We start from the raw sequence: 12,751 nt of genomic DNA, 5'->3' as shown, positions 1-12,751 counted from the left end.
AGCAAAATCGTTCTTTCAGTGTGTAAAAATGTGTAAATGTATGTGTGTATTTGCGGTATATTCAGCTCGAGTCTGTAAGTTCGCTAAACCCAAATGACTGAGATTCAATCAGCCCTGGGGGATGCGTAAATATCCTCCTTGATCCGCAACGGAATTTCTGTAGAACAATGTCGAACAATCAGAAGCTAACGGCGGAAAATGCAGATCATGCGAATGGGAGTAATGAACTGTATACCGCGGCACACAAATTAGCGGCGACCCCTATATGCATTTTCACGCGGCCTCTGAACGGACAAATGTAAATGTTCGCCGTTCGAGAGCGGATGAGAAGACGTGTACGTTATCTCGATTATAAACTGGATACGTGTATACTTATACTCGTGAAATTATCCGTGAATTCATTCACAAAGAAGATATCGAGCTGAAATTATTTTAAATTTAAAAGACCCATTCACATTTGATCACGAAAAACATATGTGCGCTGAGAACCGCTTATGGCTCTTGTGTCGAAAATAGTTTCTGTTTGTGTTGGACGAGCAAATAGCGTCGATTGAAAATTTGGGCATCAGACTTATGAAATCCAATTGTCAGACGGAAATAGAAATATATAAAATATATTTGTTTATAAATTAAAAACTAATTTTTCCTAATTCTGACAAAATTCTAATCTATATTAACTCTCTACAGATAATTGTATATTTGCTTTACCTAATGTTTTTGATGAAGATTAATTAGAAAACTGTGGCAAAATTTTAATTTTTAAGAATTCTAATTAAATTCCAATACAATCCAAGAATCAGATAATAAATTTATGTATTAATACTGAGTTTTTTTAATGAGGATGTGTATAATTATTTTATTTTAAATTTATAAAAAAAATAAACATCAAATTTCGCTTAAATAACGAGGAAATGTGTAATGTTCCAGATAAACGCCTGTTATATTTCTCGAATGGAACAAATAGTAACCAACTAGGAGCAGTATAATTGAAAGTGTGGCTAGCAGCATCACATATATGTTACATCTGTAGCCGTAATTGAAATAGAACCGGAGGGGGATTCAATTACTTAAGGGAAATGACCAATAAAGGTGGGTGTGCAAGGGAAAAAGCCACATAATCGAGTCCCTGTCGTACTCTGCAATATCGATGACGACTTAATCAAGTGGTGAACCGATCTGCCGAGATATCTCTGCTGATATATGATATAAGTAATCGCCGCTACGAGGCCGTAAATAATAAATACGAGTGTAATCGTTCGATGTACGATCGCTATGATCTTCCGCCTCGCCTTCGCCTTTATAGAGCGTAAAATTATATCCGGCTATTCTTAGGAACGCTCTTCCCGGCGAAAGAAATATTAATTGTATGCATCATCGAAGAAGTACGACACATAGATAATATAAGAGAAACAAATTAAATGTTTTAATATCTGATTCTCGATTTTACCTCTTAAATTCTTAATTATTTCCCTTATTTTCCTATTTAAGCTTAATTTTTATTTTTATCTCAAATATTACTGATTTTGTAATTTTAGTTACCTTATAATGCTAGTTTCAAACTAGCATAATATTATTGTACTAATAAAGATTATGATCATATTATCTAGCATTGATCGTTATGGTCATTACTTCTATTTCTTATTGATAAATTATCACTATTAAGTTCGATAAGATATACAAATGTTACTCACCGTTCGTCAATGGCAAGGTTTGACTCATTGTGATCTCCTGCAACGGCACATTGGTGCTACGACAAAGTAAAATAAAGTTAAAAAAAGAATCACAATATTGTTCAACTGTCAACATAAAATATTTTATAATTTTGATCATGATATCTAATACAGTAAAAAATGATGTAATTAAATAAAAAAATAAAAATACGAATATTTTTAGATATCAATTTTTTAAATACATATTAAATGATTTTAATGCCTAGCTCATGCAAAAATATACACATATGAAAAGAAAACTAATTCCATACAACAAATAATTTTAGCCTTATTAAAATGAAAGATAATAAAAAAACAGTGAATGAGCAATTATTTTCGGAATGAGACCAAAAATGGTATGAGAATGTTCCTGGTAGAAAATAAGAAGAACCGAAATAAATAAAACATTTGAAAAGGATCAAAGTGAGCAGTAGATTCTATTTTCAGGACTCCGATGGAACATTTAAACCAAAAAACTAACAAAGCCAGTCTCGACACGTAAGTGAGTGGACAATGATTTACAAGAGCATAAAGAGTGCAAATGAGACTTGCCTGCTGATATTATTAATAGTACCTTAGTTATTAATAGTCCTGCAATTTTTCGAAACTTCGCGTTTGCGATTCTTTATCAGTTCAAGTATTTTAATTAAAAGTAATGTATCACATATTAAGTTTATATTAATTGTAAGATTGTAGTATAATCTGTATAATCTCTTGTGTAAAAAAATACTGTATATTTTTTGTCGTAATCTAGTGTATTTTTAAAAATAAGTAATTAATAATTTATATTATTATTTGATAAATTTCATGTGATTATACTTTTCTGTAAGTATATATGTTTTCCATGATAATAAATACATGTATATTATTTTTATTAACTACAGTATAAAATCCATTAAATGACTGTTAAAGATTTACGAGGAAAAAGCTAATTGTAACAGAAGAATATTTCCATTGAAATTCCCATTATGTAACAGTGAAACCTAACAAGTAATTTTCGTAATGGCTGTAGAACAAAGCCTGTTGTGCGAAATTAATCGTTCATGCCGAATTTATTCCACTCGGACCATAGCTCTACCTAGAAGTCGTTATTGGTATAGTTTAAGGTGGCACAAAGTGTTCGCTATATAAGAGGGTTTATTAATCCGCTGCAGCCGAGCCGTCTCGCAGCTCTCTCGGACAAGGAACGAGCGGCAGTGAACCACAGGATTTCCAGTAAAGTTTTATTTAGATTTCGCGAAAATTCTATTTCTCTCTCTCTCTTCGGTTCGTCTTCCGAAACGCTGCGACTCAAAATGAGTAATTAATCTGCGCCTTGCCCGTCGTCTTCTACGTCATTCTGCATGGCGAATCACATCAACAAACCAATGCAAGATCTCCAAGAAGGCTATCCGAGATGTTCTAAAATAGGTAAATAATTAAAAATAATAAAAATGAACAGTTAAATAACGCGGTTAAAAGTTGAAAAATTTTTTATAAGATTTAAATAAATATAAATCGAAACTATTATGAAAGAGCTGACTTACGTAGATTGTAATAAAAAATGAAAACAAATAATATCTAAAAATATAACGAATATCGAATTACACCGTAAAATTAGAATTCATAGAATAATGTATATGTGTATGTATATATAGAATGTATAAATATAAAGCATATAATATGTATAATATTATGTGCATATATGTATAAATCTAAAGTACATAACTACATAAAATTCCGTCAATTGCGTAAACAGAAAGAAATAAATCCAGATAGTAACTAAAACGTGAATAATATAGGTGTGGAGCAAGCAAGAAATTTACAGTGACTCAGGATCGATAAATGACTCATGTTGTCTTTGCGTGCGGAATTTTAAGAAGCTACTAAAGTTATTTATATTAAATATTTTATTTAAGAAAGTCAATTTTGTTCAATAAATAGGTATATATAAATCAAATATGTGTGAAGAATTTGAAAAAGCTTGGAGAATATATAATGCGCACTTCTTTATCATTCCTTTATATATAATATTGTTATTCTATTTTTTCATTCATTGAGAAAAATTTCTGGTAAAATTTCAGTTAATGCAACCAGACTCTTTTTCCTAACACACAGATTCAACATACTGTAACGAGACTTCAAGTTTGACTTCTCAAATCATTTGATATCTCGCAACCTATTTATTTAGTATTAAGTATAGTATAAAATAAGACTTTTCATGAAAATAATTTTTTTTCAATTATTATAGAATTGAATTATTTCTGCAAAATTTACTGTCCCAAAATTATTCAATTAATTTAACAATAAGATAAAAGAATGGCATTCAGGAATATAGATTTTTTTTTACGAAATACATCTATTGAATCTCGTAGGCTAAAAATAGCCATAGAAAGCATTTACGAATAACAGTGCAGGATTCGTACAAAGAGTATCACGTTTCAGGCAACATTTGTGTAAAAGCAACATTCTAAGAGAAATACACTACTAATATAGGGCCTAATACAATACTAATATATGACAAAATGTGTGCTCGCGATTAAAGATCACGACATTAGAGGATCTATATATATATATAATGGGTATCATGGAAATTGTATATTTTCCCCGAAGAGAGTGAGACTTCGAAGTTAAACTGGACCACAGCTGCTACATACATAATTAGTAACATATAAATGTTACTTTAAATTGACTAATCTAATTAGCTCGACTTATTACTCTACACACTAGTGTATAAAAAATTATATTTTAAGTTATTTATAGATATAATATTAATTAGTATGGAGCAAGATTTTTATGTGCAGATTATAATTTAACTGATAAGTTAACATACGTATACAAAACATATGTTCGCAGAGTTGTTGTATCTGTGTCTAATCTTCGGTTATAAATAGAAGCCATATGGTAGACATAAGGAATATTACAATTTCATATTACGTAAGAGAGAATTCAAATGTACATATACAAATGGTACACATGTCTAGTGTTGTCGTACTTACTGATATTTTCCTTGAAAATATTCGCAGAAGCTATTTTATGGACAAGTATTATCATATATCTTAAAGTCCAACCGAATATAATTCTATTATTTTAATAATCCACAACATGACAACAAAATATTGAAATACTTAAAATGTAACAAAATAAATAAACTGAATTGTTCAAAAGAACATTTTGCACATTTCTAATTTTTATGTAAATATCAAAAACCTCCATCCATTTTTATCTACTTTCATCTATCTTATACTAAAAATTTGCTGTAATAAAAACGCTGCAATAAAAACAGCATAGGTAAACGGAAGATAAGAAAGCAAATAAAGCGAATATAAGAGCATAATTTTCGAATGATATAATATTTAAGCTATTTTTTTATTTACAAACAAATCGAATTTTATTTCCCATCTAGCAGAAAGCAAAACGCCTAATGTGAATGCTAAAAAAAGAACTTTTTTGATTTTTTATTAATATAACATATAACTATTTCTCTCAAAATTTAAAAAAATAACTTTACTTCTCTGAAACTTATAGTTTTAGCTGAATTCTAACTCTTTTGATATGTTAAATTTTAAGATTTATTTATTTATCTATATAATGTAAACTATCCCTAATGTTCTAACAATTAAATGTTACGATTATGTATATCATAAAGAGAAATGAAATTATCAGCTCAGACAATTTTCCGATTTGGAAATTGAATTTTCGTCAACATGTCCGAGCAGCAGATGCAGAAGACACAACTGTCGGCTTTCCGACTTTACCCCTGTATGCATCCGACATCGTTATATTAAGCATCGCTACCCTTACAGGTTTAACCACTCCGGATACGGACTTCTCGGAATCTTGCAGCTTTACCGGGGACACGCGTGTCGGATGACGTTAAAGGGTCCCAAAGACGAGTGCAAGATGCGCATGATGCGATAACAGCGCTAAACATGAATTCGTTCCCGGCTGTAATTATGTGTTACGTGACGTGATATATGATTCATTTAGATCCTTTTGTATGACATATTGTGAGGTGATTCAACTTTAAATTACGACGAAGATTGAAACTATCTGTCGAAATTTAATCTCGATTTTTTTTCAAATCTTTTGCTGTATATAATTTTCGTGAAATACATATAAAAATTATCACTACTAAGGTAAACGTCCCAGTCGACCGGATATACATAAGCCCGGACACTTAAACAAGATTTATTATTATTAATTTCAAATGTTTTTTTTATTAGAATATTATAATTTAATTGCATTTAAAGATTATGCTAAAAAGTATTTGAGATTAATAATAACATAAACAAATAAATAAAGTTTTGTGTAAATGTCCAGACATAAGTATATCACTGGGACAGTTAGTTTATTAGATTTATTGCATAAGAAAGAAAATATTTCATATTAATATTTGGAAATACATTTCAATTTAATTTTACTTAATTTTACTTTACACAGTTTATTTTAAATTTTGCATTTTTTCTACATCCTTTCAGAATTGATAAATTCTGATAAATTTGATGTTCATACAATGAAGACAAAAATAAAGTGTTGGAAAATCTATGCAATAAATTGAAACGGGTTTCGTAAACAAATGTGTAGCGATTCGTAACGTTCTTTTAACAAACAGAATCTAGACAAGGCATCTTTGTAAGTACACGAAATGAGGAAGCAGTCTGATGAAAGGATGCATCATCAGTTACCATCATCTGACAACATGGAGGATGTAACAGATAATCGATACAAAGTATATAACGGGTATAGCAGCAGCCACATGGACCGCAATGTGCACATGTTTCAATTTCTGATATTAGTAACTAGTAGACTATCAAAGATACATTATAAATCTATGGACCATCTCATCAAGTGATTTACATAATTTTCTTATTTCTGCTTTTTAAGTTATAAAAATCTCTAACAGCGCAATCTATGGAAATTAAAATGAAAGAATGGAAATATTTAAAGATATTAAGTTAATCTAGCATCACAATCATTTTTATAATTATCAAACATTGCCATAATTAATATCAAATAATTTCTGTAATTAAAATAATTATAAGTAAACAGCAATAGTACGAGTAAAATATACGGTACTTATTATCGCTTCAATCTTACATTTTTGCCGGGCTATTTATCTATAAATGTTTTGCTGCGATATTAGAATATTCAGTCAATAAACAACTGATACAAATAACATATTTCATACGAAGTAATTCAGACTTTTACTTGGTTACCATACATGTAACTATCACGTAGGTGTCAGTCGTGCAAAGTTTCCTCAATTAACGGTTCGTTAAACGAATTGACCGAGCAGTTAAATAGTTAGCTGGATCCTGTCAGTAGGACTTTATTTACAATACGATGTCGCGAAAGTGTACCCGCACGAATAAATTATTCCTCTGTCTATATTGTAATGACTTAAAATTTTTATTTATCATTATTTGACTCTTGGCTGTCGAAAAGAAGATTCTTTCGGAGTCATTGCAAGATATCCAAGTAATACTTAAAGAGGCTATAAATATGTAAATTAATGCGATATGTCTTGTCTCATGCATATGTATACGCGATACAATAGTAACTGACAAACTCCTGCTTAGTAAAACATGGTAAAAAAATTATTACATTCCGAATGTAGAATAAAGATACGATAACTTCGTCTCATGACAAATAGTAATTAATAGAACATCCAGAGTAATAATTATATTATTATGTTATAAAATATTAATCAGTTTAATGTAAAAAAATACATTTTCTATGTTCAATATAAATTATCAGATTCTGTGATGTACTTTAGTATATTATAGAATTATTAGTTTCTATCAGACTATGCAAGTATATTATAATGGATGCTAACTAAATGCATGTACATTAAATGATATGCGATAAAGAAGACAAAGAGCAGGCAAACTAGATCTCGTCATTAACCTGCATTAACCCTTTTACCCGATAATATACTCAGTACAGCGAAAGTAATGTTCATCACTTTCGACAGCAAAAGCATTTTCTAGCTAGTAACAGTGTTTCGGAAAACAGAATTTAATTTTTTACATTAAAAAAAAACGAAACAGATATATTACATAAATATTTAAAATATTAAATCTGCATCGAAAATCTGACGAAATGTTCAATTTAATAACATTCAATTATCTACTGTCAACCATTCAGATTTTTTCCTTTATTGTCAATTTTCCATTAATTATGTTAATTATTGATAATTAATTAAGAGATAATAAAGAGAGACAGGCATAGAAAGAATTATTGCATATATAATCCTGCTAATTTATTTAAATTTACTTCACTCTAAAAAATATGGGTGTTGATTTAACACCATGCGGTGTGTATATAATTCTTCAAGTTGGTGTTAATATTAACATCATTATGATGAGAATTTAAAACCCATGATTTAAATCCACACCATGTTGGTGCTCAACATCAACACAGTGAAAATTATATAGACACCACATGGTGTTAAATCTACACTCACATTTTTTAGAGTGTATACGATTATATTGTTTGATATAATCGTATACAATATAATTAAAAAGTTCCATAAAAAATTTACATAGAAAAAAAGAACCTATATTAACAAAGTCATCAAATAGTAAAGAAAAAAAAATTTAAGAAAATAGTAAAAAGATAAATTATATTTTGGGTACAGAGTTAAACGACAGAGTTAACAGTAAGTAGCACCGAAATTTATTGCCCTTTTAAGAAAGAGCAAATCAATGATTAATCGAGTTAAGTACATTTACTGCACTCACTTTCGGAAAGAATTATAAGGACTCCAGGCGCCAGTCCTCGTGGACGGCACATTCTGACTCTGAATGGAATATCTGCAGCCACCGAGAAGCATTCCGCAGCAATTTGGCAACAATCACGATGTGAAAACACGTGATCCGTTCACGAATGATACTAAATCCACGGTACTACAACGTCGCAGTATCGTTTGAGCTTCCAAGAAAAGATCTCAAAAAAAAAAACGAGATGAAACGCGCACCACCGATTGACTCTTCGCGAAGAATACAATATCCTCACGACAAATCTTTTAGAATCCTAAAAACATCAACGTTCTTTCGTCTCCTTAAAAACACAACAGACGTGGGACACGACAGTGTTCCTCGGGAAAAATCAGGTCCTCGTGAACGACGATGATTCTCCGCGATTAATTATCGAAATCGCACTCACGTTCTCACGTAAACAAGACATACCACCCTTCCAACCCTTCTCACCCTTCACTACGTGAGGGTCGAGAGTACGGAAAGAGTTTAGGATCCACTCTGCTCGAGGGTGGCAGCGTTAGCGCGAACGGACTATGCTCCTCCGCGTAGCTGGACCGATCAATGGCATCAGCTCTCGCACGAGATGACGCATCAGACAATTCCTCACGGTCGTGATCGAATCTCGCGAGTTGTCGAGTCCAGAGTGAGACATTCACGGTCGATGTCACTCGTCGGAGATGATCTTGAGATGATCTTCACGACGTTCACGACAATCTACACGATGGATCGTGATTTCCCAGAGGGGGATGAAGTCTTTTCTCTCGTCGAGACCAAGTCCTGCTATCTTATCTTGATGATTTGCTAAATGCAGTTAAATGCGATGCGTATATGAAGTCCTACATCAGTCGGTCCGATTCTCGGCCGCTCGCGAATTCTTCGCACTACAGGGATCGTGTTTCGAAACCTCGACCGCGTATCGCGCGGCGCACCGAAAACGACTGACGACAGACGGCAACACGAGTCGAGTAGAAATAGAGGGATGGAGGTGCGGGGGATAACAGGGGAGATGCGAGGGATGCGCCATGTCGGCCATGGAGTTGCTACAAGAGAGAGGGACGAGGAGGGAGGCTGCAGCTCTTCTTCAGTGCGAGACTTGAAAAAATACAAAAATACAAAATCTTTAATAACAAGTTTAAAAACTTGAAAAATATTAACTAGTCCTTACACAACAATATAATAAATCTTAAAAATTGTTCCGCATTTTCTTGTATAAAAAATAATTTAGCTTCTAGTAATTATTCCATTTAGCTTCTTTAGATAAAATTCGATTTTGAATCTTTATACTTTTTAAGATACCTATTTGTTTTCTAGATATTGTCTAAAAACATATATATTTCAATTTTACAGATATATTTTGTATATACTGTTTACATAATATTCATTTTGCATAATCGACACTTTTTTCGAATAAGTTTGTCAAAAAGAGTTTAAATTTATATAAATTTTCGATAAAAACGATGGATTACATCAGTTAAAGTTCCTATACAGTGAGAAAATATTTACCACAACAAAGTCTTAATACATTTTTTCATAAAGTAGTAACTAAAGATTTACTTACAGCAAAATAAATATTTCAATAAAAAATGATAATCAAATTAATGTTCTTGCATCAGAAATAAAAATATGTTTACATTTAGTAAATATTTAATTAATATACTATCAAACAAAATATTAAAATTTAGTAATTTTTTAAACTTAATGTTCTTGTATCAAAAATAAAAATATATATTTACATTTAGTTAATATTTAATTAATATATCACTAAAAGAAATATTTATTAAAATTTAATAATTTTTTTTCAGTGAACTGAAATTACACAATCAATTTCAATTTGTTTCTTTTAGGCCGGGTTGCACCAACGTCACTTTGATTTTAAGCGAAATTTAAAACTTTCTCTATCTTCTCTCATTTTAAAATCGAAAAGAGACAGGGACAAAGAGAGTTTTAAGCCTCGCTTAAAATTAAACTAACGTTGGTGCAACCTTAATGATTAAACGGATATTCGTAAACGTTAAGAACATGATTTGTATTTATTGTAAATCTCCCTTCTCGTTTTCTTCGTTATCGACGGACGTGTAAATCAGCACGCAGTAGCCAATGTAAACGCCGTTGTACTGTCAGATCAAAGAACGAAAGCTGCGGAAGGGAAAAAGGGACTCCACAAGAGAGCAACGCATATATACGTCGGGAAAAGGGGGAGGAACGATGCGGGAGGATAAAGAGAGAAGAGCAGACGATGCGAAGGGCAGACTAACAGTAAATGACAGAAGCAGAAAACGGAGGAGTATGGAAGATCGTAAAAACACGAAAACGAATCTGACATCGATCGAAGACAGAGTTTCTCAGCCGAACAATTGTGACAATTGTAAATGTATAATAATTAATGCTGCATTAAAAGACAAAATAAAACACTGCAGAAAATTTTCGCATCAACTTTTTTCCTACAGAATATGAAAGATTTTTGAATGTTGTCTGTTGTTTTTATGCGATGCTTTTTTAATAACAACGGTTGTGCTACACTTCCAGTAAATTAAAAAATTAGCAAGTAACAAATATGCACGGAGAGAATTTTCTTTTAAAATTTATCCTGAAAATATGGTGATTGTGATACAATACAATATTTTAAAGATTTTTACCATGCACTTCAATAAAATTGATCAAACTTATTTTATACTTTATTGTAGTTTTATTAATGAATGAGAGAGATTTATATTAAAATTCTTCGAAATACACACACACCACACAATGTTGTCCCACGACTGTCATATTTTCAGGGTAAATTATAAGAAAAAATTCTCTCCGTGTGGTTCTATAAATTACATATATTTTTAATTACATACATCTATATTAATTAAATATATCTATAATTTAATACTTTTAAATAAGCAGCTAAAAAATATAATTTATAAAATTATGTATGATTTTAGTTGCTAATTTTCTAATTTATTAAAATATTAGAGCTAATTGCTAGTAGAAAAACGTCGTACATTTCTAAATTCTGATTAACTTAAACAGTGATTAATTTATCAAGCAGTATCTGCGTTGTTTGGTTAACATGGATAGGATAATTTATCTTTTATCATCTAACACAAAAAAATTAGATTAAGGATGATAAATTACATAGCTAAATTCTGCTGTAAACAATTCGACGGGTTGAGTTAATTTCCGATTAAAATTACTGGGAATTCGAAGTCGCCCTTGACGTTTAAGATCGACGTAGCGTACAAACGAGAATTTGATAACCACTGTGATATGTAAGACGATCCTTAACCTCGCAGGGAGATAACCGCTGTTAAATGAATAAACAATGAGTGAATTCACGATTCATCGTGGAGTACATGTGGTAAAATTATATGACATAACAATGTCATTCGCATGTCATTTGCTTCATACTTTCCTCAAAAAGAATTCAGTTTTCCAAGCTAAATAGACATGAGTCACAGATATGAGATAATTTGTCATAATTTCACTTATACAAGATAAAAAAGTGATTCAAATAGAGATAGAAAGATAAAGACGGAATTATAACAAAGTGACAAAACAGTCCAAAAACGACAATATCGATTAGAAATAGATAAAAAAAATGATCTGTAAACAAATGAATACAAAACAGTCATTTATCATTATAATTTACACAAGTAAATAACGAATTGGATCTCTGGTGCGTTTTGACTGCTCTCGAAGGAAAAGGCATTGCACGGGGTATTCAACGAGCGGCAAAAATATATGTGTCTATTTATATTTACAAACCCAGGAAGCCCCACGTGCGAGGGATCGCGGAGGGGATTTATGAGAGAGTCTGGGAAGGATCTACTTGGTGGATTTACTTACATGTCGAATTCCGTAGGTGCGAGCGTCTCCTCGAACTCCGTCATTGTGTCAAATTCACCACATTCCCTTGCACTGTATTCCGAACGTCGAAACGCTAAGGTGAAACAAGCGCGATCAAACCAGCGTCGCCGTTACTTTTCAAAACAATGTTTCGCGAAGCGACCGCGCCATTTGTCGTGGCGTCCTCAGATCTGCCAACCGCCTCTGGTGGTGACATCTTCAACCAAAGTCTGCCAACGACTGAATTCAAATGTAGGGCAATTAAATGCACAGCTCGTTTTCGACAGTTGGTCACAATTCGGCAATAGGTATTGTCACCGACGAGATATTATTAAAGATCGTCAACCCTGAGCAAATTTTTGGCGGTATAAAAAGGGCCTCGAGGGTCCGGAGGTAATTCAAGAACGCTGACATTACCGACAATTGATATAAATTTGCTATTATTAACATAAAATATTTGGCTCACGC

General features: G+C 31.7%; 1 protein-coding gene and 1 pseudogene across 3 annotated transcripts in view; one reads left to right on the top strand and one right to left on the bottom strand.

Annotated features, from left to right (window-relative positions):
* cnn (phosphodiesterase 4D interacting protein centrosomin) overlaps nucleotides 1-12,434 on the bottom strand; it is a 30,583-nt gene extending 18,149 nt beyond the window's left edge. For 2 of the 3 annotated variants that reach the window (XM_018517991.1, XM_018517998.1), the window contains exons 1-2: nucleotides 8,435-8,624; nucleotides 1,692-1,747 (exon numbers count right to left, since the gene is read on the bottom strand). In XM_018517991.1, the coding sequence (XP_018373493.1) occupies nucleotides 1,692-1,747; nucleotides 8,435-8,526 (148 nt within the window). In that variant the 5' untranslated portion in view covers nucleotides 8,527-8,624. Of the gene's footprint in view, nucleotides 1-1,691; nucleotides 1,748-8,434; nucleotides 8,625-12,283 lie in introns of those variants that run through there. The other variant, XM_018517992.1, reaches the window with a different exon arrangement.
* On the top strand, nucleotides 9,396-10,716 carry LOC108767880 (uncharacterized; annotated as a pseudogene).
* Nucleotides 12,435-12,751: the final 317 nt, after the last annotated feature.

This window comes from Trachymyrmex cornetzi, unplaced genomic scaffold (genome assembly GCF_001594075.2).
Source record: "Trachymyrmex cornetzi isolate Tcor2-1 unplaced genomic scaffold, Tcor1.1 scaffold73, whole genome shotgun sequence".
NCBI lineage: Eukaryota > Metazoa > Arthropoda > Insecta > Hymenoptera > Formicidae > Trachymyrmex > Trachymyrmex cornetzi.
Note: the sequence above shows the minus strand (reverse complement) of the source record. Positions and strands in the feature narration are given on the sequence as shown.